The sequence below is a fragment of the Eutrigla gurnardus genome, assembly GCF_963514095.1.
Source record: "Eutrigla gurnardus genome assembly, chromosome: 24".
In the NCBI taxonomy this organism is placed as follows: Eukaryota; Metazoa; Chordata; class Actinopteri; order Perciformes; family Triglidae; genus Eutrigla; species Eutrigla gurnardus.
The window spans coordinates 8,321,403-8,342,539 of NC_139935.1; the positions used below are offsets into that span (position 1 = coordinate 8,321,403).

General features: G+C 42.6%; 1 protein-coding gene across 1 annotated transcript in view; it reads left to right on the plus strand.

Moving 5' to 3' along the window:
• LOC311010049 (scavenger receptor cysteine-rich type 1 protein M130-like) overlaps positions 1 to 20,937 on the plus strand; it is a gene marked incomplete at both ends in the record, with an annotated part of 34,656 nt that extends 13,719 nt beyond the window's left edge. Inside the window, 5 exons of the mRNA XM_084004527.1 lie at positions 161 to 193; positions 273 to 563; positions 19,734 to 20,048; positions 20,142 to 20,423; positions 20,930 to 20,937. Of these exons, the coding sequence (XP_083860653.1) occupies positions 161 to 193; positions 273 to 563; positions 19,734 to 20,048; positions 20,142 to 20,423; positions 20,930 to 20,937 (929 nt within the window). The remainder of the gene's footprint in view (positions 1 to 160; positions 194 to 272; positions 564 to 19,733; positions 20,049 to 20,141; positions 20,424 to 20,929) is intronic.
• Positions 20,938 to 21,137: the final 200 nt, after the last annotated feature.

Below are 21,137 nucleotides of genomic sequence, written 5' to 3' on the forward strand. Positions count from 1 at the left end.
TGTCCTCAGAAGGATGGATGCAGGAGTGGACACAAACAGGACTTTCAAAGAGCAGTGGTCACATCGACCAGATATTCGCTCTCTTCAACATCATTTGAAAACATGTTTGTTGATTTTATTTCATTGAATGAAAACAATATATATGTTTGTGTTTCTCCAGGACTCCAGGTTGAAGGAAATCACAACTCAACAGGTAAATAGAGAAATTAACAAGAGAGAAAGAAAGCAGAATCTTCACTTCTTTCACTGACGACTCTCTTCTTTCTGTTCAGAGCCTGATGATGTCAGGTTGGTGGGAGGAGCCAGTCGCTGTGCTGGAACACTGGAGATGAGACGTCAGGGAGACTGGAGACCAGTGTATGACTATGACTGGACCCTGAAGGAAGCAGCTGTTGTCTGTAGAGAGCTGGACTGTGGCTCTGCTGTTTCTGTAGGACTGAGAAAGGAGTCCTCATACAGACCTGTGTGGTGGATCAGGTCTGACTGTGTTCATTCTGGATCCACTCTGAGGGAGTGTGCAGCATCAGATTCCTCTTCCTCCATCCTGAAACTCACCTGCTCAGGTAAGCCCCTCAGTGACATCATCTATGACATCATCAGTAATGTTGCTGTGTGTCACTGCTGCAGGCTGTGGTGTTCTAAACATGTTCTGGTGTTACAGTTTATTTAAATATCTTTGGCTCATCTCTTGAAACTTTGTTAATATTCTCAGAACCTGATTTGTCTAAATAGCTTCCATGTTCCAACACAACACCATAACTCACCTGCAAAAGGTCAGAACTCACTCAAAACATTGAAGTCGTGCTTCAAAACAAAGTTAGTGTCTCATATAAAAAGTCTCTGCCCTCCAAATGAAAAGTCCCTTCGACCTCATGGAAACAATGGTGGTCAGAATGTTGAGATGTTTTTCAGGACGGCAGTGGAGCCTGGAAATGTTCCTTATATCCACATTTCAGGTTTGTCCTATTTCTTTAGTTGACCCTGAATGTTTCCTCTACTAGAATGTTCTGTTTGTCCAGTGAACTGAACACTAAACTGAATACTATCCACATGCTGATTCATCAGTACAAGTTTCTTTTACAGTATTACACACTGCACTCACGTTTCCATGGAAACGGTTACAGTTGCCCTGTTCATGATGTACCTGAGCAGGTTCCTCCATGTTCAGACATTGTGGTTATTCTGTTGTAGTCCAGCTCTATAAATATGTTTGGTAACAGCCGTACTCATGAATAGCACCTGTCAGCTGACTGGAGATGACGTGTGATTGGTTGATGTAAGATGGGACAAACTCCTCATTGGTTAGTGAAGTTCAAGTTTCTCCTGACAGACAATTTACCAGTTTAGTGGACGTTAGAAAATACTCCATAGTACATAATGATATTCATGGTATATATGCTGACACATTTAGACAGTTGAACGGACTATTGTACATGTGATGACTCACACCATGAAAGAATTCATACATGTTTTGAAGAGAACAACTATTCAACTGAGAAGCAACATAATCAGTTTTGATCAGCAAGATATGTTCAATCATTAATTGTAGATAATTGTACTAATTTGCATATATGTGCTAAAATATTTGCAATTTCGTTAGCCTAATAGCATAATTGCCTAAGTCATATTTGAACGTTTTCGGAAAAAGAGAAAAAACACAATTTCTAGCAAGCAGATTGGTATTTTTTATTGATAATGTAACAGCAAGTTCAACCAGACCTGTGAACAAGTTTGAAAAAAAAAAAAAAGACACAACATCAACTCCATAACAAATAAAAGTGACTTAGGCAGAATATGTCATGACTTAGGCATTTTTTTCTCTTACAGTATATGTATACTAGAAAATTCCCCCGCCGGGAAATTCTGAGAGGGAGGCAGTGGGCCGCCGCCCGGGGGTAAAAGTTTAAAGTTTAAACGGAGTTTCTAGGTGAAAGTATGCCCGAGCAGACGACGTTTGACTAAAAAAACTACATTTCCCATTAATAAATGTAGTTTTTAGTACCTTCCTGTCCACCAATCAGAGCACACCACTCGTGTCTCCATTTTAAAGTTTAAATGGAGTTTCTAGGTGAAAGTATGCCCGAGCAGACGACGTTTGACTAAAAAAACTACATTTCCCATTAATAAATGTAGTTTTTAGTACCTTCCTGTCCACCAATCAGAGCACACCACTCGTGTCTCCATTTTAAAGTTTAAACGGAGTTTCTAGGTGAAAGAATGACCGAGCAGAAGACGTTTGACTAAAAAAACTACATTTCCCACTACTAAATGTAGTTTTTAGTACATTCCTGTCCAACAATCAGAGCACACCACTCGTGTCTCCATTTTGAAGTTTAAATGGAGTTTCTAGGTGAAAGTATGGACGAGAAGAAGACGTTTGACTGAAAAAACTACATTTCCCACTACGTAATGTAGTTTTTAGTACATTCCTGTCCACCAATCAGAGCACACCACTCGTGTCTCCATTTTAAAGTTTAAATGGAGTTTCTAGGTGAAAATATGCCCTGAACTCAGCTGTCACTCAAGTACTACCGAGTACTAGCGAGTACTACCGAGTACTACCAAGTACTACCGAGTACTACTGAGTCTCAAGTACTGAGAACTACTAGGTACAATGTATTGTCAAACAGTTGAGTGCTTCGCACTCAACTGTTTCCCAGTACATGTCACTGAACTCAGCTGTCACTCAAGTACTACCGAGTACTACCGAGTACTACCAAGTACTACCGAGTACTACTGAGACTCAAGTACTGAGAACTAGTAGGTACAATGTATTGTCAAACAGTTGAGTGCTTCGCACTCAACTGTTTCCCTGTACAGGTCACTGAACTCAGCTGTCACTCAAGTACTAGCGAGTACTACCGAGTACTACCGAGTACTCCCGAGTACTACTGAGTCTCAAGTACTGAGAACTACTAGGTACAATGTATTGTCAAACAGTTGAGTGCTTCGCACTCAACTGTTTCCCAGTACATGTCACTGAACTCAGCTGTCACTCAAGTACTACCGAGTACTACCAAGTACTACCGAGTACTACTGAGCCTCAAGTACTGAGAACTACTAGGTACAATGTATTGTCAAACAGTTGAGTGCTTCGCACTCAACTGTATGCCAGTACTTGTGTCTCATTTTAAAGTTTAAATGGAGTGTCTAGGTGAAAGTATGGCTGAGCTGAAGAGGTTTGACTAAAAAAACTACATATCCCACTACTAATGTAGTTTTAGTACATTCCTGTCCTCCAATCAGAGCACACCTGCTGTCAGTTATGAAGATCAGTGCCACACAGTGCTGTCACCATGGCAACGGCCCTTGCTGCGTGTGTATGACTGCTTTGGAGCGTCTCTCTGCTTCTCTCTATCGCTCAATTCCCCCTCTGCGCATGGGTCCGAACAAAAGCATGCCACGCTCACACCGAAACTCCTATCGCCAAAATTTTCGCACCGTTAGCGCCACGAGACTCGGCTGAAGACACTGATGACTTTTATTTTTTCCTAGTGTCAGAAATGTGGACGCTAGGGCGAGTTAGAAATGCTGTTCAGATCAGGTTTCTTTGAAAATCTGCTTCTAAATTAACATTGGAGCGGATGACGAGAAAACCTGACTTGGCCGCGCTTAGAGGTTGCTAGTTCAAATTCTGTAAATCGCACAGACTTTTTGAGCACATTGTGAGCGACAGGACAAGTTTGTCTACAGAATTGGAAAATATCACGTCTGTAGAGTGAAGATTGTGGCCGGGAGGAGTTTGGAAAGGAAAAAGATCTGAGAAGCCCCCACACTCTAAGCGATGATGTCACGCACTCTAGCCCAGAATGTTCCGCGCAATACACACCCATTGAAATCTCAGGATTTCTCCCAAAACGATCATGGTCATTGAACAGTGATTGATCAAAAACTATATGAGCTATTGAAACGCGGATTGGCACACCAGCACACAAGACTTGTGTCTACGTTTTAGAGTTTAAATGGAGTTTCTAGGTGAAAGTATGACTGAGCAGCAGGCTTTTGAAAAGCTACATTTTCTGCTTTTTTTTTTTCGCTCGTCCCATTCATTTCAATGGGAAAATTTCGTTGGTTTTTCGCGACTCACGTCGCGAAAAATTAATATTCTGGACTTTTTTGAAGTAGCACACCGATCGTGATCAAGGCGCACGTTTTGATGTTACATTCGCGTAGGTGCTCGTTTTTGTTTGGTAGCTTTAGCGAATCAAAAAAAGCGGGTAAGAGGAAGAATAACTAGAAAATTCCCCCGCCGGGAAATTTTGAGAGGGAGGCAGTGGGCCGCCGCCCGGGGGTGTGTCTGTAAAAGTTTAAAGTTTAAACGGAGTTTCTAGGTGAAAGTATGACCGAGCAGAAGACGTTTGACTAAAAAAACTACATTTCCCAATACTAAATGTAGTTTTTAGTACATTCCTGTCCACCAATCAGAGCACACCACTCGTGTCTCCATTTTAAAGTTTAAATGGAGTTTCTAGGTGAAAGTATGACCGAGCAGAAGACGTTTGACTAAAAAAACTACATTTCCCATTACTAAATGTAGTTTTTAGTACATTCCTGTCCACCAATCAGAGCACACCACTCGTGTCTCCATTTTAAAGTTTAAATGGAGTTTCTGGGTGAAAGTATGGACGAGAAGAAGACGTTTGACTAAAAAAACTACATTTCCCACTACTAAATGTAGTTCTTAGTACATTCCTGTCCACCAATCAGAGCACACCACTCGTGTCTCCATTTTAAAGTTTAAATGGAGTGTCTAGGTGAAAGTATGACCGAGCAGAAGACGTTTGACTAAAAAAACTACATTTCCCAATACTAAATGTAGTTTTTAGTACATTCCTGTCCACCAATCAGAGCACACCACTCGTGTCTCCATTTTAAAGTTTAAACGGAGTTTCTAGGTGAAAATATGCCCTGAACTCAGCTGTCACTCAAGTACTACCGAGTACTAGCGAGTACTAGCGAGTACTAGCGAGTACTACCGAGTACTACCAAGTACTACCGAGTACTACTGAGTCTCAAGTACTGAGAACTACTAGGTACAATGTATTGTCAAACAGTTGAGTGCTTCGCACTCAACTGTTTCCCTGTACAGGTCACTGAACTCAGCTGTCACTCAAGTACTACCGAGTACTAGCGAGTACTAGCGAGTACTAGCGAGTACTACCAAGTACTACCGAGTACTACTGAGTCTCAAGTACTGAGAACTACTAGGTACAATGTATTGTCAAACAGTTGAGTGCTTCGCACTCAACTGTTTCCCAGTACATGTCACTGAACTCAGCTGTCACTCAAGTACTACCGAGTACTACCAAGTACTACCGAGTACTACTGAGTCTCAAGTACTGAGAACTACTAGGTACAATGTATTGTCAAACAGTTGAGTGCTTTGCACTCAACTGTTTCCCAGTACATGTCACTGAACTCAGCTGTCACTCAAGTACTACCGAGTACTACCGAGTACTTCCGAGTACTACTGAGACTCAAGTACTGAGAACTACTAGGTACAGGTCACTGAACTCAGCTGTCACTCAAGTACTACCGAGTACTCCATTTTAAAGTTTAAATGGAGTTTCTAGGTGAAAGTATGGCTGAGCTGAAGAGGTTTGACTAAAAAAACTACATATCCCACTACTAATGTAGTTTTAGTACATTCCTGTCCTCCAATCAGAGCACACCTGCTGTCAGTTATGAAGATCAGTGCCACACAGTGCTGTCACCATGGCAACGGCCCTTGCTGCGTGTGTATGACTGCTTTAGAGCGTCTCTCTGCTTCTCTCTATCGCTCAATTCCCCCTCTGCGCATGGGTCCGAACAAAAGCATGCCACGCTCAAACCGAAACTCCTATCGCCACAATTTTCGCACCGTTAGCGCCACGAGACTCGGCTGAAGACACGGATGACTTTTATTTTTTCCTAGTGTCAGAAATGTGGACGCTAGGGCGAGTTAGAAATGCTGTTCAGATCAGGTTTCTTTGAAAATCTGCTTCTAAATTAACATTGGAGCGGATGACGAGAAAACCTGACTTGGCCGCGCTTAGAGGTTGCTAGTTCAAATTCTGTAAATCGCACAGACTTTTTGAGCACATTGTGAGAGACAGGACAAGTTTGTCTACAAAATTGGAAAATATCACGTCTGTAGAGTGAAGATTGTGGCCGGGAGGAGTTTGGAAAGGAAAAAGATCTGAGAAGCCCCCACACTCTAACTGATGATGTCACGCACTCTAGCCCAGAAGGTTCCGCGCAATACACACCCATTGTAATCTCAGGATTTCTCCCAAAACGATCATGGTCATTGAACAGTGATTGATCAAAAACTATATGAGCTATTGAAACGCGGATTGACACACCAGGACACAAGACTTGTGTCTACGTTTTAGAGTTTAAATGGAGTTTCTAGGTGAAAGTATGACTGAGCAGCAGGCTTTTGAAAAGCTACAATTTCTGCTTTTCTTTTTTCGCTCATTTTTTACTAATCCCATTCATTTCAATGGGGAAATTTCAGTGGTTTTTCGCGACTTACGTCGCGAAAAATTAATATTCTGGACTTCTTTTAAATAGCACACCGATCCCGATCAAGGCGCACGTTTTGATGTAACATTCGCGTAGGTGCTCGTTTTTGTTTGGCAGTTTTAGGGAATCAAAAAAAAAGAGGAAGAGGAATAAGAAGAAACTAGAAAATTCCCCCGCCGGGAAATTTTGAGAGGGAGGCAGTGGGCCGCCGCCCGGGGGTAAAAGTTTAAAGTTTAAACGGAGTTTCTAGGTGAAAGAATGACCGAGCAGAAGACGTTTGACTAAAAAAACTACATTTCCCACTACTAAATGTAGTTTTTAGTACATTCCTGTCCACCAATCAGAGCACACCACTCGTGTCTCCATTTTAAAGTTTAAATGGAGTTTCTAGGTGAAAGTATGGCTGAGCTGAAGAGGTTTGACTAAAAAAACTACATATCCCACTACTAAATGTAGTTCTTAGTACATTCCTGTCCAGCAATCAGAGCACACCACTCGTGTCTCCATTTTAAAGTTTAAATGGAGTTTCTAGGTGAAAGTATGACCGAGCAAAAGACGTTTGACTAAAAAAACTACATTTCCCAATACTAAATGTAGTTTTTAGTACATTCCTGTCCACCAATCAGAGCACACCACTCGTGTCTCCATTTTAAAGTTTAAATGGAGTTTCTAGGTGAAAATATGCCCTGAACTCAGCTGTCACTCAAGTACTACCGAGTACTAGCGAGTACTACCGAGTACTACCAAGTACTACCGAGTACTACTGAGTCTCAAGTACTGAGAACTACTAGGTACAATGTATTGTCAAACAGTTGAGTGCTTCGCACTCAACTGTTTCCCAGTACATATCACTGAACTCAGCTGTCACTCAAGTACTACCGAGTACTACCAAGTACTACCGAGTACTACTGAGTCTCAAGTACTGAGAACTACTAGGTACAATGTATTGTCTAACAGTTGAGTGCGAAGCACTCAACTGTTTCCCAGTACATGTCACTGAACTCAGCTGTCACTCAAGTACTACCGAGTACTACCAAGTACCACCGAGTACTACTGAGACTCAAATACTGAGAACTACTAGGTACAATGTATTGTCAAACAGTTGAGTGCTTCGCACTCAACTGTTTCCCTGTACAGGTCACTGAACTCAGCTGTCACTCAAGTACTACCGAGCACTACCGAGTACTACCGAGTACTAGCGAGTACTACTGAGACTCAAGTACTGAGAACTACTAGGTACAGGTCACTGAACTCAGCTGTCACTCAAGTACTACCGAGTACTCCATTTTAAAGTTTAAATGGAGTTTCTAGGTGAAAGAATGACCGAGCAGAAGACGTTTGACTAAAAAAACTACATTTCCCATTACTAAATGTAGTTTTTAGTACCTTCCTGTCCACCAATCAGAGCACACCACTCGTGTCTCCATTTTAAAGTTTAAATGGAGTTTCTAGGTGAAAGTATGGACGAGAAGAAGACGTTTGACTAAAAAAACTACATTTCCGACTACTAAATGTAGTTCTTAGTACATTCCTGTCCACCAATCAGAGCACACCACTCGTGTCTCCATTTTAAAGTTTAAATGGAGTTTCTAGGTGAAAGTATGACCGAGCAGAAGACGTTTGACTAAAAAAACTACATTTCCCAATACTAAATGTAGTTTTTAGTACATTCCTGTCCACCAATCAGAGCACACCACTCGTGTCTCCATTTTAAAGTTTAAATGGAGTTTCTAGGTGAAAATATGCCCTGAACTCAGCTGTCACTCAAGTTCTACCGAGTACTAGCGAGTACTACCGAGTACTACCGAGTACTACTGAGTCTGAAGTACTGAGAACTACTAGGTACAATGTATTGTCAAACAGTTGAGTGCTTCGCACTCAACTGTTTCCCAGTACATGTCACTGAACTCAGCTGTCACTCAAGTACTACCGAGTACTACCAAGTACTACCGAGTACTACTGAGTCTCAAGTACTGAGAACTACTAGGTACAATGTATTGTCAAACAGTTGAGTGCTTCGCACTCAACTGTTTCCCAGTACATGTCACTGAACTCAGCTGTCACTCAAGTACTACCGAGTACTACCAAGTACCACCGAGTACTACTGAGACTCAAGTACTGAGAACTAGTAGGTACAATGTATTGTCAAACAGTTGAGTGCTTCGCACTCAACTGTTTCCCTGTACAGGTCACTGAACTCAGCTGTCACTCAAGTACTACCGAGTACTACTGAGACTCAAGTACTGAGAACTACTAGGTACAATGTATTGTAAAACAGTTGAGTGCTTCGCACTCAACTTTTAGCCATTACATGTCACTGAACTCAGCTGTCACTCAAGTACTACCGAGCACTACCGAGTACTACCGAGTACTACTGAGACTCAAGTACTGAGAACTACTAGGTACAATGTATTGTAAAACAGTTGAGTGCTACGCACTCAACTGTTAGCCATTACATGTCACTGAACTCAGCTGCCACTCAAGTACTACCGAGTACTACCGAGTACTAGCGAGTACTGGCGAGTAGTACTGAGACTCAAGTACTGAGAACTACTAGGTACAATGTATTGTCAAACAGTTGAGTGCTTCGCACTCAACTGTTTCCCTGTACAGGTCACTGAACTCAGCTGTCACTCAAGTACTACCGAGTACTAGCGAGTACTACTGAGACTCAAGTACTGAGAACTACTAGGTACAGGTCACTGAACTCAGCTGTCACTCAAGTACTACCGAGTACTCCATTTTAAAGTTTAAATGGAGTTTCTAGGTGAAAGTATGGCTGAGCTGAAGAGGTTTGACTAAAAAAACTACATATCCCACTACTAATGTAGTTTTAGTACATTCCTGTCCTCCAATCAGAGCACACCTGCTGTCAGTTATGAAGATCAGTGCCACACAGTGCTGTCACCATGGCAACGGCCCTTGCTGCGTGTGTATGACTGCTTTGGAGCGTCTCTCTGCTTCTAATTATCGCTCAATTCCCCCTCTGCGCATGGGTCCGAACAAAAGCATGCCACGCTCACACCGAAACTCCTATCGCCAAAATTTTCGCACCGTTAGCGCCACAAGACTCGGCTGAAGACACTGATGACTTTTATTTTTTCCTAGTGTCAGAAATGTGGACGCTAGGGCGAGTTAGAAATGCTGTTCAGATCAGGTTTCTTTGAAAATCTGCTTCTAAATTAACATTAGAGCGGATGACGAGAAAACCTGACTTGGCCGCGCTTAGAGGTTGCTAGTTCAAATTCTGTAAATCGCACAGACTTTTTGAGCACATTGTGAGCGACAGGACAAGTTTGTCTACAAAAGTGGAAAATATCACGTCTGTAGAGTGAAGATTGTGGCCGGGAGGAGTTTGGAAAGGAAAAAGATCTGAGAAGCCCCCACACTCTAAGCGATGATGTCACGCACTCTAGCCCAGAATGTTCCGCGCAATACACACCCATTGAAATCTCAGGATTTCTCCCAAAATGATCATGGTCATTGAACAGTGATTGATCAAAAACTATATGAGCTATTGAAACGCGAATTGACACACCAAGACAGAAGACCTGTGTCTACGTTTTAGAGTTTAAATGGAGTTTCTAGCTGAAAGTATGACTGAGCAGCAGGCTTTTGAAAAGCTACAATTTCTGCTTTTTTTTTTTCGCTCATTTTTTACTAATCCCATTCATTTCAATGGGGAAATTTCGGTGGTTTTTCGCGACTTACGTCGCGAAAAATTAATATTCTGGACTTCTTTTAAATAGCACACCGATCCCGATCAAGGCGCACGTTTTGATGTTACATTCGCGTAGGTGCTCGTTTTTGTTTGGCAGTTTTAGGGAATCAAAAAAAAAGAGGAAGAGGAAGAATAAGAAACTAGAAAATTCCCCCGCCGGGAAATTTTGAGAGGGAGGCAGTGGGCCGACGCCCGGGGGTAAAAGTTTAAAGTTTAAACGGAGTTTCTAGGTGAAAGAATGACCGAGCAGAAGACGTTTGACTAAAAAAACTACATTTCCCATTACTAAATGTAGTTTTTAGTACCTTCCTGTCCACCAATCAGAGCACACCACTCGTGTCTCCATTTTAAAGTTTAAATGGAGTGTCTAGGTGAAAGTATGACCGAGCAGAAGACGTTTGACTAAAAAAACTACATTTCCCATTACTAAATGTAGTTTTTAGTACATTCCTGTCCACCAATCAGAGCACACCACTCGTGTCTCCATTTTAAAGTTTAAATGGAGTTTCTGGGTGAAAGTATGGACGAGAAGAAGACGTTTGACTAAAAAAACTACATTTCCCACTACTAAATGTAGTTCTTAGTACATTCCTGTCCACCAATCAGAGCACACCACTCGTGTCTCCATTTTAAAGTTTAAATGGAGTTTCTAGGTGAAAATATGCCCTGAACTCAGCTGTCACTCAAGTACTAGCGAGTACTAGCGAGTACTAGCGAGTACTACCAAGTACTACCAAGAACTACAGAGTACTACTGAGACTCAAGTACTGAGAAATACTAGGTACTATGTATTGTCAAACAGTTGAGCGCTCCGCGCTCAACTGTATGCCAGTACATGTCACCAAGGTCAGCTGTCACTCAAGTACTACCAATTACTACCAAGTACTACCAAGAACTACAGAGTACTACTGAGACTCAAGTACTGAGAACTACTAGGTACTATGTATTGTCAAACAGCTGAGCGCTTCACGCTCAACTGTTTGCCAGTACATGTCAACGAGGTCAGCTGTCACTCAAGTACTACCAATTACTACCAAGTACTACCAAGAACTACAGAGTACTACTGAGACTCAAGTACTGAGAAATACTAGGTACTATGTATTGTCAAACAGTTGAGCGCTCCGCGCTCAACTGTATGCCAGTACATGTCACCAAGGTCAGCTGTCACTCAAGTACTACCAATTACTACCAAGTACTACAGAGACTCAAGTACTGAGAACTACTAGGTACTATGTATTGTCAAACAGCTTAGCGCTTCGCGCTCAACTGTTTGCCAGTACATGTCACCGAGGTCAGCTGTCACTCAAGTACTACCAATTACTACCAAGTACTACCAACTACTACAGAGTACTACTGAGACTCAAGTACTGAGAACTACTAGGTACTATGTATTGTCAAACAGTTGAGCGCTCCGCGCTCAACTGTATGCCAGTACATGTCACCAAGGTCAGCTGTCACTCAAGTACTACCAATTACTACCAAGTACTACAGAGACTCAAGTACTGAGAACTACTAGGTACTATGTATTGTCAAACAGTTGAGCGCTTCGCGCTCAACTGTATGCCAGTACATGTCACCGAGGTCAGCTGTCACTCAAGTACTACAAAGTACTACCAAGTACTAGGTACTATGTATTGTTTGAAAAACTACAACTCTGCCAGTCAGAGCGCACCTGCTATCACTTCGGAGTGAGACAGAGACAGTTAGTCTCCATTTTAAAGTTTAAATGTAGTTTCTAGGTGAAAGTATGGCTGAGTTGACGATGGACTACACTTCCCAAGGACTGCTCCTCTCTGTCCACCAATCAGAGCACACCTGCTGTGAGTTATGAAGCTCAAAGCCACAGGTGCTCCATCACCATAGCAACGCCCCTCTGCATGTGTGTGTCTGTGTCTGTGACTCTCGAAAGCCTCTATCTGTGTCTGAATTTCAGTTTTGTGCAGTCTCCGAACAAAAGCTTCCCACACTCACACCGAAAGTCCTATCGGCAAAATTTCCACACCGTTAGCGCCACAAGACTCTGATGAAGACACTGATGACTTTTACTTTTTCCTAGTGTCAGAAATGTGGACGCTAGGGCGAGTTAGAAATGCTGTTCGTTTCAGGTTTCTTTGAAAATCTGCTTCTAAATTAACATTAGAGCGGATGACGAAAAAAATGGACTTGGCCGCGCTTAGAGGTTGCTAGTTCAAATTCTGTAAATGTCACAGAGATTTTGAGCACATTGTGAGAGACAGGACAAGTTTCTCTACAAAATTGGAAAATATCACGTCGGTAGAGTCAAGATTGTGGCCGGGAGGAGTTTGGAAAGGAAAAAAATCTGAGAAGCCCTCACACTCTAAGCGATGATGTCACGCACTCTAGCCCAGAAGGTTCCGCGCAATACACACCCATTATAAACTCATGATTTCTCCCAAAATGATCATGGTCATTGAACAGTGATTGATCAGAAACTATATGACCTATTGAAACGCGGATTGGCACACCCGGACACAAGACTTGTGTCTACGTTTTAGAGTTTAAATGGAGTTTCTAGGTGAAAGTATGACTGAGCAGCAGGCGTTTGAAAAGCTACCTTTTCTGCTTTTTTTTTTGCTTTTTTTTTCGCTCGTCCCATTCATTCCTATGGGATTTTTTGAGGTGGTTTTTCGCGACTTACGTCGCGAAAAATTAATATTCTGGACTTCTTTTAAGTAGCACACCGATCCCGATCAAGCCGCACGTTTTGATGTTACATTCGCCTAGGTGCTCGTTTTTGTTCGGTAGGAGTAGCGAATCAAAAAAACGGGAGGAGGAATAATAAGAAAAAACGCGCAGGAGAACAATAGGTGGCTGTGCTTCGCACAGCCACCTACTGTTTGTACCTACAAACAGTAGGTGGCTGTGCTTAGCACTGCCTCCCTAACTAGAAAATTCCCCCGCCGGGAAATTTTGAGAGGGAGGCAGTGGGCCGCCGCCCGGGGGTAAAAGTTTAAAGTTTAAACGGAGTTTCTAGGTGAAAGTATGCCCGAGCAGACGACGTTTGACTCAAAAAACTACATTTCCCATTACTAAATGTAGTTTTTAGTATATACCTGTCCACCAATCAGAGCACACCACTCGTGTCTCCATTTTAAAGTTTAAACGGAGTTTCTAGGTGAAAGTATGACCGAGCAGAAGACGTTTGACTAAAAAAACTACATTTCCCATTACTAAATGTAGTTTTTAGTATATACCTGTCCACCAATCAGAGCACACCACTCGTGTCTCCATTTTAAAGTTTAAATGGAGTTTCTAGGTGAAAGTATGGACGAGCAGACGACATTTGACTCAAAAAACTACATTTCCCACTACTAAATGTAGTTTTTAGTACATTACTGTCCACCAATCAGAGCACACCACTCGTCTCTCCATTTTAAAGTTTGAACGGAGTTTCTAGGTGAAAGTATGGACGAGCAGAAGACGTTTGACTAAAAAAACTACATTTCCCATTACTAAATGTAGTTTTTAGTATATACCTGTCCACCAATCAGAGCACACCACTCGTGTCTCCATTTTAAAGTTTAAATGGAGTTTCTAGGTGAAAGTATGGACGAGCAGACGACATTTGACTCAAAAAACTACATTTCCCACTACTAAATGTAGTTTTTAGTACATTACTGTCCACCAATCAGAGCACACCACTCGTCTCTCCATTTTAAAGTTTGAACGGAGTTTCTAGGTGAAAGTATGGACGAGCAGAAGACGTTTGACTAAAAAAACTACATTTCCCACTACTAAATGTAGTTTTTAGTACATTCCTGTCCACCAATCAGAGCACACCACTCGTCTCTCCATTTTAAAGTTTAAATGGAATTTCTAGGTGAAAATATGCCCTGAACTCAGCTGTCACTCAAGTACTAGCGAGTACTACCGAGTACTACCGAGTACTACTGAGTCTCAAGTACTGAGAACTACTAGGTACAATGTATTGTCAAACAGTTGAGTGCTTCGCACTCAACTGTTTCCCTGTACATGTCACTGAACTCAGCTGTCACTCAAGTTCTAGCGAGTACTACCGAGTACTACCAAGTACTACCAAGTACTACTGAGACTCAAGTACTGAGAACTACTAGCTACAATGTATTGTCAAACAGTTCAGTGCTTCGCACTCAACTGTTTCCCTGTAAAGGTCACTGAACTCAGCTGTCACTCAAGTACTACCGAGTACTACCGAGTACTACTGAGACTCAAGTACTGAGAACTACTAGGTACAATGTATTGTCAAACAGTTGAGTGCTTCGCACTCAACTGTTTCCCAGTACATGTCACTGAACTCAGCTGTCACTCAAGTACTACCGAGTACTACCAAGTACTACCGAGTACTACTGAGTCTCAAGTACTGAGAACTACTAGGTACAATGTATTGTCAAACAGTTGAGTGCTTCGCACTCAACTGTTTCCCAGTACATGTCACTGAACTCAGCTGTCACTCAAGTACTACCGAGTACTACCAAGTACCACCGAGTACTACTGAGACTCAAGTACTGAGAACTAGTAGGTACTATGTACTTGCAAACAGTTGAGTGCTTCGCACTCAACTGTTTCCCAGTACATGTCACTGAACTCAGCTGTCACTCAAGTACTACCGAGCACTACCGAGTACTACCGAGTACTACCGAGTACTAGCGAGTACTACTGAGACTCAAGTACTGAGAACTACTAGGTACAGGTCACTGAACTCAGCTGTCACTCAAGTACTACCGAGTACTCCATTTTAAAGTTTAAATGGAGTTTCTAGGTGAAAGTATGGCTGAGCTGAAGAGGTTTGACTAAAAAAACTACATATCCCACTACTAATGTAGTTTTAGTACATTCCTGTCCTCCAATCAGAGCACACCTGCTGTCAGTTATGAAGATCAGTGCCACACAGTGCTGTCACCATGGCAACGGCCCTTGCTGCGTGTGTATGACTGCTTTGGAGCGTCTCTCTGCTTCTCTCTATCGCTCAATTCCCCCTCTGCGCATGGGTCCGAACAAAAGCATGCCACGCTCACACCAAAACTCCTATCGCCAAAATTTTCGCACCGTTAGCGCCACGAGACTCGGCTGAAGACACTGATGACTTTTATTTTTTCCTAGTGTCAGAAATGTGGACGCTAGGGCGAGTTAGAAATGCTGTTCAGATCAGGTTTCTTTGAAAATCTGCTTCTCAATTAACATTAGAGCGGATGACGAGAAAACCTGACTTGGCCGCGCTTAGAGGTTGCTAGTTCAAATTCTGTAAATCGCACAGACTTTTTGAGCACATTGTGAGCGACAGGACAAGTTTGTCTACAAAATTGGAAAATATCACGTCTGTAGAGTGAAGATTGTGGCCGGGAGGAGTTTGGAAAGAAAAATCTACTGAGAAGCCCCCACACTCTAACTGATGATGTCACGCACTCTAGCCCAGAAGGTTCCGCGCAATACACACCCATTGAAATCTCAGGATTTCTCCCAAAACGATCATGGTCATTGAACAGTGATTGATCAAAAACTATATGAGCTATTGAAACGCGAATTGACACACCAAGACAGAAGACTTGTGTCTACGTTTTAGAGTTTAAATGGAGTTTCTAGGTGAAAGTATGACTGAGCAGCAGGCGTTTGAAAAGCTACATTTTCTGCTTTTTTTTTTTCGCTCGTCCCATTCAAGTCAATGGGAAAATTTTGTTGGTTTTTCGCGACTAGCGTCGCGAAAAATTAATATTCTGGACATTTTTTAAGTAGCACACCGATGTCGATCAAGGCGCACGTTTTGATGTTACATTTGCGTAGGTGCTCGTTTTTTTTCGGTACGAGTAGGAAATCAAAAAAAGTAAGAAGAGGAATAATAAATAATAATAAGAAAAAACACGCAGGATTTTAATAGGTGGCTGTGCTTCGCACAGCCACCTACTGTTTGTCTCTGCAAACAGTAGGTGGCTGTGCTTAGCACTGCCTCCCTAAAAACACGTAGGATTTCAATAGGTGGCTGTGCTTCGCACAGCCACCTACTGTTTGTCTCTGCAAACAGTAGGTGGCTGTGCTTAGCACTGCCTCCCTAACTAGAAAATTCCCCCGCCGGGAAATTTTGAGAGGGAGGCAGTGGGCCGCCGCCCGGGGGTAAAGGTTTAAAGTTTAAACGGAGTTTCTAGGTGAAAGTATGCCCGAGCAGACGACGTTTGACTCAAAAAACTACATTTCCCAATACTAAATGTAGTTTTAAGTACATTCCTGTCCACCAATCAGAGCACACCACTCGTGTCTCCATTTTAAAGTTTAAATGGAGTTTCTAGGTGAAAGTATGACCGAGCAGAAGACGTTTGACTAAAAAAAACTACATTTCCCAATACTAAATGTAGTTTTTAGTACATTCCTGTCCACCAATCAGAGCACACCACTCGTGTCTCCATTTTAAAGTTTAAATGGAGTTTCTAGGTGAAAATATGCCCTGAACTCAGCTGTCACTCAAGTACTACCGAGTACTAGCGAGTACTAGCGAGTACTACCAAGTACTACCGAGTACTACTGAGTCTCAAGTACTGAGAACTACTAGGTACAATGTATTGTCAAACAGTTGAGTGCTTCGCACTCAACTGTTTCCCAGTACATGTCACTGAACTCAGCTGTCACTCAAGTACTACCGAGTACTAGCGAGTACAACCGAGTACTACCAAGTACTACCGAGTACTACTGAGTCTCAAGTACTGAGAACTACTAGGTACAATGTATTGTTAAACAGTTGAGTGCTTCGCACTCAACTGTTTCCCAGTACATGTCACTGAACTCAGCTGTCACTCAAGTACTACCGAGTACTACCAAGTACTACCGAGTACTACTGAGTCTCAAGTACTGAGAACTACTAGGTACAATGTATTGTTAAACAGTTGAGTGCTTCGCACTCAACTGTTTCCCTGTACAGGTCACTGAACTCAGCTGTCACTCAAGTACTAGCGAGTACTACCGAGTACTACCGAGTACTACTGAGACTCAAGTACTGAGAACTACTAGGTACAATGTACTTGCAAACAGTTGAGTGCTTCGCACTCAACTGTATGCCAGTACTTGTGTCTCATTTTAAAGTTTAAATGGAGTGTCTAGTTGAAAGTATGGCTGAGCTGAAGAGGTTTGACTAAAAAAACTACATATCCCACTACTAATGTAGTTTTAGTACATTCCTGTCCTCCAATCAGAGCACACCTGCTGTCAGTTATGAAGATCAGTGCCACACAGTGCTGTCACCATGGCAACGGCCCTTGCTGCGTGTGTATGACTGCTTTGGAGCGTCTCTCTGCTTCTCTCTATCGCTCAATTCCCCCTCTGCGCATGGGTCCGAACAAAAGCATGCCACGCTCACACCGAAACTCCTATCGCCAAAATTTTCGAACCGTTAGCGCCACAAGACTCGGCTGAAGACACTGATGACTTTTATTTTTTCCTAGTGTCAGAAATGTGGACGCTAGGGCGAGTTAGAAATGCTGTTCAAATCAGGTTTCTTTGAAAATCTGCTTCTAAATTAACATTGGAGCGGATGACGAGAAAACCTGACTTGGCCGCGCTTAGAGGTTGCTAGTTCAAATTCTGTAAATCGCACAGACTTTTTGAGCACATTGTGAGAGACAGAACAAGTTTGTCTACAAAATTGGAAAATATCACGTCTGTAGAGTGAAGATTGTGGCCGGGAGGAGTTTGGAAAGAAAAATCTACTGAGAAGCCCCCACACTCTAAGCGATGATGTCACGCACTCTAGCCCAGAATGTTCCGCGCAATACACACCCATTGAAATCTCAGGATTTCTCCCAAAACGATCATGGTCATTGAACAGCGATTGATCAAAAACTATATGAGCTATTGAAACGCGGATTGACACACCAGGACACAAGACTTGTGTCTACGTTTTAGAGTTTAAATGGAGCTTCTAGGTGAAAGTATGACTGCGCAGCAGGCGTTTGAAAAACGACAATGAATGTTCCTTTTTTTTCGCTCGTCCCATTCATTTCAATGGGAAAATTTCGGTGGTTTTTCGCGACTAGCGTCGCGAAAAATTAATATTCTGGACATCTTTTAAGTAGCACACCGATCCCAATCAAGGCGCACGTTTTGATGTTACATTCGCGTAGGTGCTCGTTTATGTTTTTTAGGAGTAGGAAATCAAAAAAAGGTAAGAAGAGGAAGAATAATAAGAAAAAACACGCAGGATTTTAATAGGTGGCTGTGCTTCGCACAGCCACCTACTGTTTGTCTCTGCAAACAGTAGGTGGCTGTGCTTAGCACTGCCTCCCTAAAAACGCGTCGGATAACAATAGGTGGCTGTGCTTCGCACAGCCACCTACTGTTTGTCTCTGCAAACAGTAGGTGGCTGTGCTTAGCACTGCCTCCCTAATAAGAAAAAACACGCAGGATAACAATAGGTGGCTGTGCTTCGCACAGCCACCTACTGTTTGTCTCTGCAAACAGTAGGTGGCTGTGCTTAGCACTGCCTCCCTAATAATGATAACATAACCAAGTCTAACCTTATCTAAGGTGTTTTAAAGTATAATCTTAACAAAGTTGTTTTAAAGTTTAACCTTGCCTAAGTTGTTTTAACCTTACCTAAGTTGTTTTCACCTTAACTAAGTTGTTTTAACCTTACCTAAGTTGTTTTCACCTTAACTAAGTTCTTTTAACCTTAACTAAGTTGTTTTAACCTCAACTAGGTTTTTTTTACACTCACCTAAGTTGATGATTGATGATTAAATCAAATAATGCAGCCACATTCTTAAAGTGAAAAAGACTTAGACTTGAAAAAGACCATATTACCAAGAATACTTCTTGTATTTCTTGTCAAAACACTTAAAATCAACACTTCAAATTAAGCTTTGCTAGCATAAGCTAGCTCTTACACTACATCATATCTTGTTGCAGAATTGTGATTAAAAGTTTAAACACACAGTTCCTAATCTCCTTGATTGACTGAGAGTACATTTACTGTCTAGAAAGTTGAAGGAATAAACCAGCTTACCAAATGAATTGAAGAGAAGATCTAATGCTTCACTTCTGTTAAACTTTCTTATGCGATCAGCCATGTTTGTTTATACCGGCAAACATGCCTAAGTCAAAAAGATGACTTGGGCAGATAGTGATTTTGGACTCTAAAAAGTGTTCTGATAGGTTGAGGACATAGCCAATAAGGCAAGGTGATGCAGCAGTGGTAGGAGAGGAAGGTTAGGCAGATATCTCAATTTGGCCAAAAAATGACTTAGGCAATTATGCTATTAGGCTAACGATTTGTCTAAAAGAATGAGAAATGATAATCTGTTGTGAAGCAGTGGCCAGTGGTTTGGAGGTTTACACATGTTGTTTAGAAAATATTCATTATCTTTTGAGAATTGTGGCAAAGCAATTGAGAAAAACTGTAAATGATGAACTGATGGTGGAATTGTTTTGAGTCCAGTTTGAATCACTGAATAGTTTCATGACATCTTTTTCTCTGGTGTCTGGTGTCTTTTCTCTCTCTCTATTTGATCTTCTATCATCTCTCCAGACTCTGTCAGGCTGCTGAATGGGACTAGTCTGTGCTCAGGCAGACTGGAGGTGAAGTCCAACCAGTCCAACAAGTGGTGGTCCTCAGTGTGTGAAGCTGACTTTGACCAGCAGGATGCAGAGGTGGTCTGTAGGGAGCTTGGCTGTGGGGCTCCTTCAGTCCTCCAGGGGGCGCTCTATGGAGACGTGGGGGCTCCAACGTGGACCAAAGAGTTCCAGTGTGGAGGCCATGAGTCTGCTCTCCTGGACTGTAGAAGCTCAGGCTCAGATAGAAACACCTGCTCACCTGGCAAAGCTGTTGGACTCACCTGCTCAGGTAGAAGAGGAGCTGCAGCTTTGATCTGGTTCATTTCTGTTCTCATCAAACTCACTTTGCTCTTTGACTGACGACTCTCTTCTTTCTGTTCAGAGCCTGTCAGGTTGGTGGGAGGAGCCAGTCGCTGTGCTGGAACACTGGAGGTGAGACAGGGAGACTGGAGACCAGTGTTTGACTATGTCTGGACCCTGAAGGAAGCAGCTGTTGCCTGTAGAGAGCTGGACTGTGGCTCTGCTGTTTCTGTAGGACGGAGAGAGGAGTCCTCAGACAGACCTGTGTGGGGGATCAGGTCTGACTGTGTTCATTCTGGATCCACTCTGAGGGAGTGTGCAGGATCAGTCTCCTCTTCCTCCATCCTGAATCTCACCTGCTCAGGTAAGCCCCTCAGTGACATCATCTATGACATCATCTATGACAGCAGTGTTCCCAGTATGTTCCTTCCTCTGTCCCAGTGACAGTCAGTGGTTTCCACTGGACTGAACTGTAAAGTTCTCCAGGACAATGACGTCCTAGAATGTAGAGAAGTGGGCTGGTTTCTGGAAGCTTCAGACCCTCCATAGACTGCTGAGCTTCACCTGGCAGGACACACCTGTCTGTCTGTCTGTCTGTCTGTCAGTCAGACCTGTGACATCACTTCCTGTTTTGAGGGTCCATCTTGTTGAACGGAGGGTAAATGTGACCTTTCATCTCTCGTCCCTCATTTCCATCTAAAGTCTTACCAAACTCCTTTCAGTAGAGAACTACAAACAGGAAGTAGGACCATATAACAGCTGTGCTCAGGTCATTTCACTGGCTTCCAGTCCATTTTAGACATGATTTGTTCATGTTAATGGTGTTTTTAAGACCCTACATGGTCTTGGACCCCAGTATCTCTCTGACAGGCTTGTGAGGTACCAAGCAGCCAGACCTCTCAGGTGGTCTAGAACAGGCCGTCTGGTTATTCCCCGGCTCTCCAGGAAAACTGGTGAAAGTGCCTTTAGCTTTTCATCATGGTGGGTGAGCCCCGATGCTGTTGTCCTTTAAAACTAAACTGGAAACATTCCTTTCTAGCGGCACCGTCCAGGGGCCCGTTCCAGAAAGCAGGCTCAA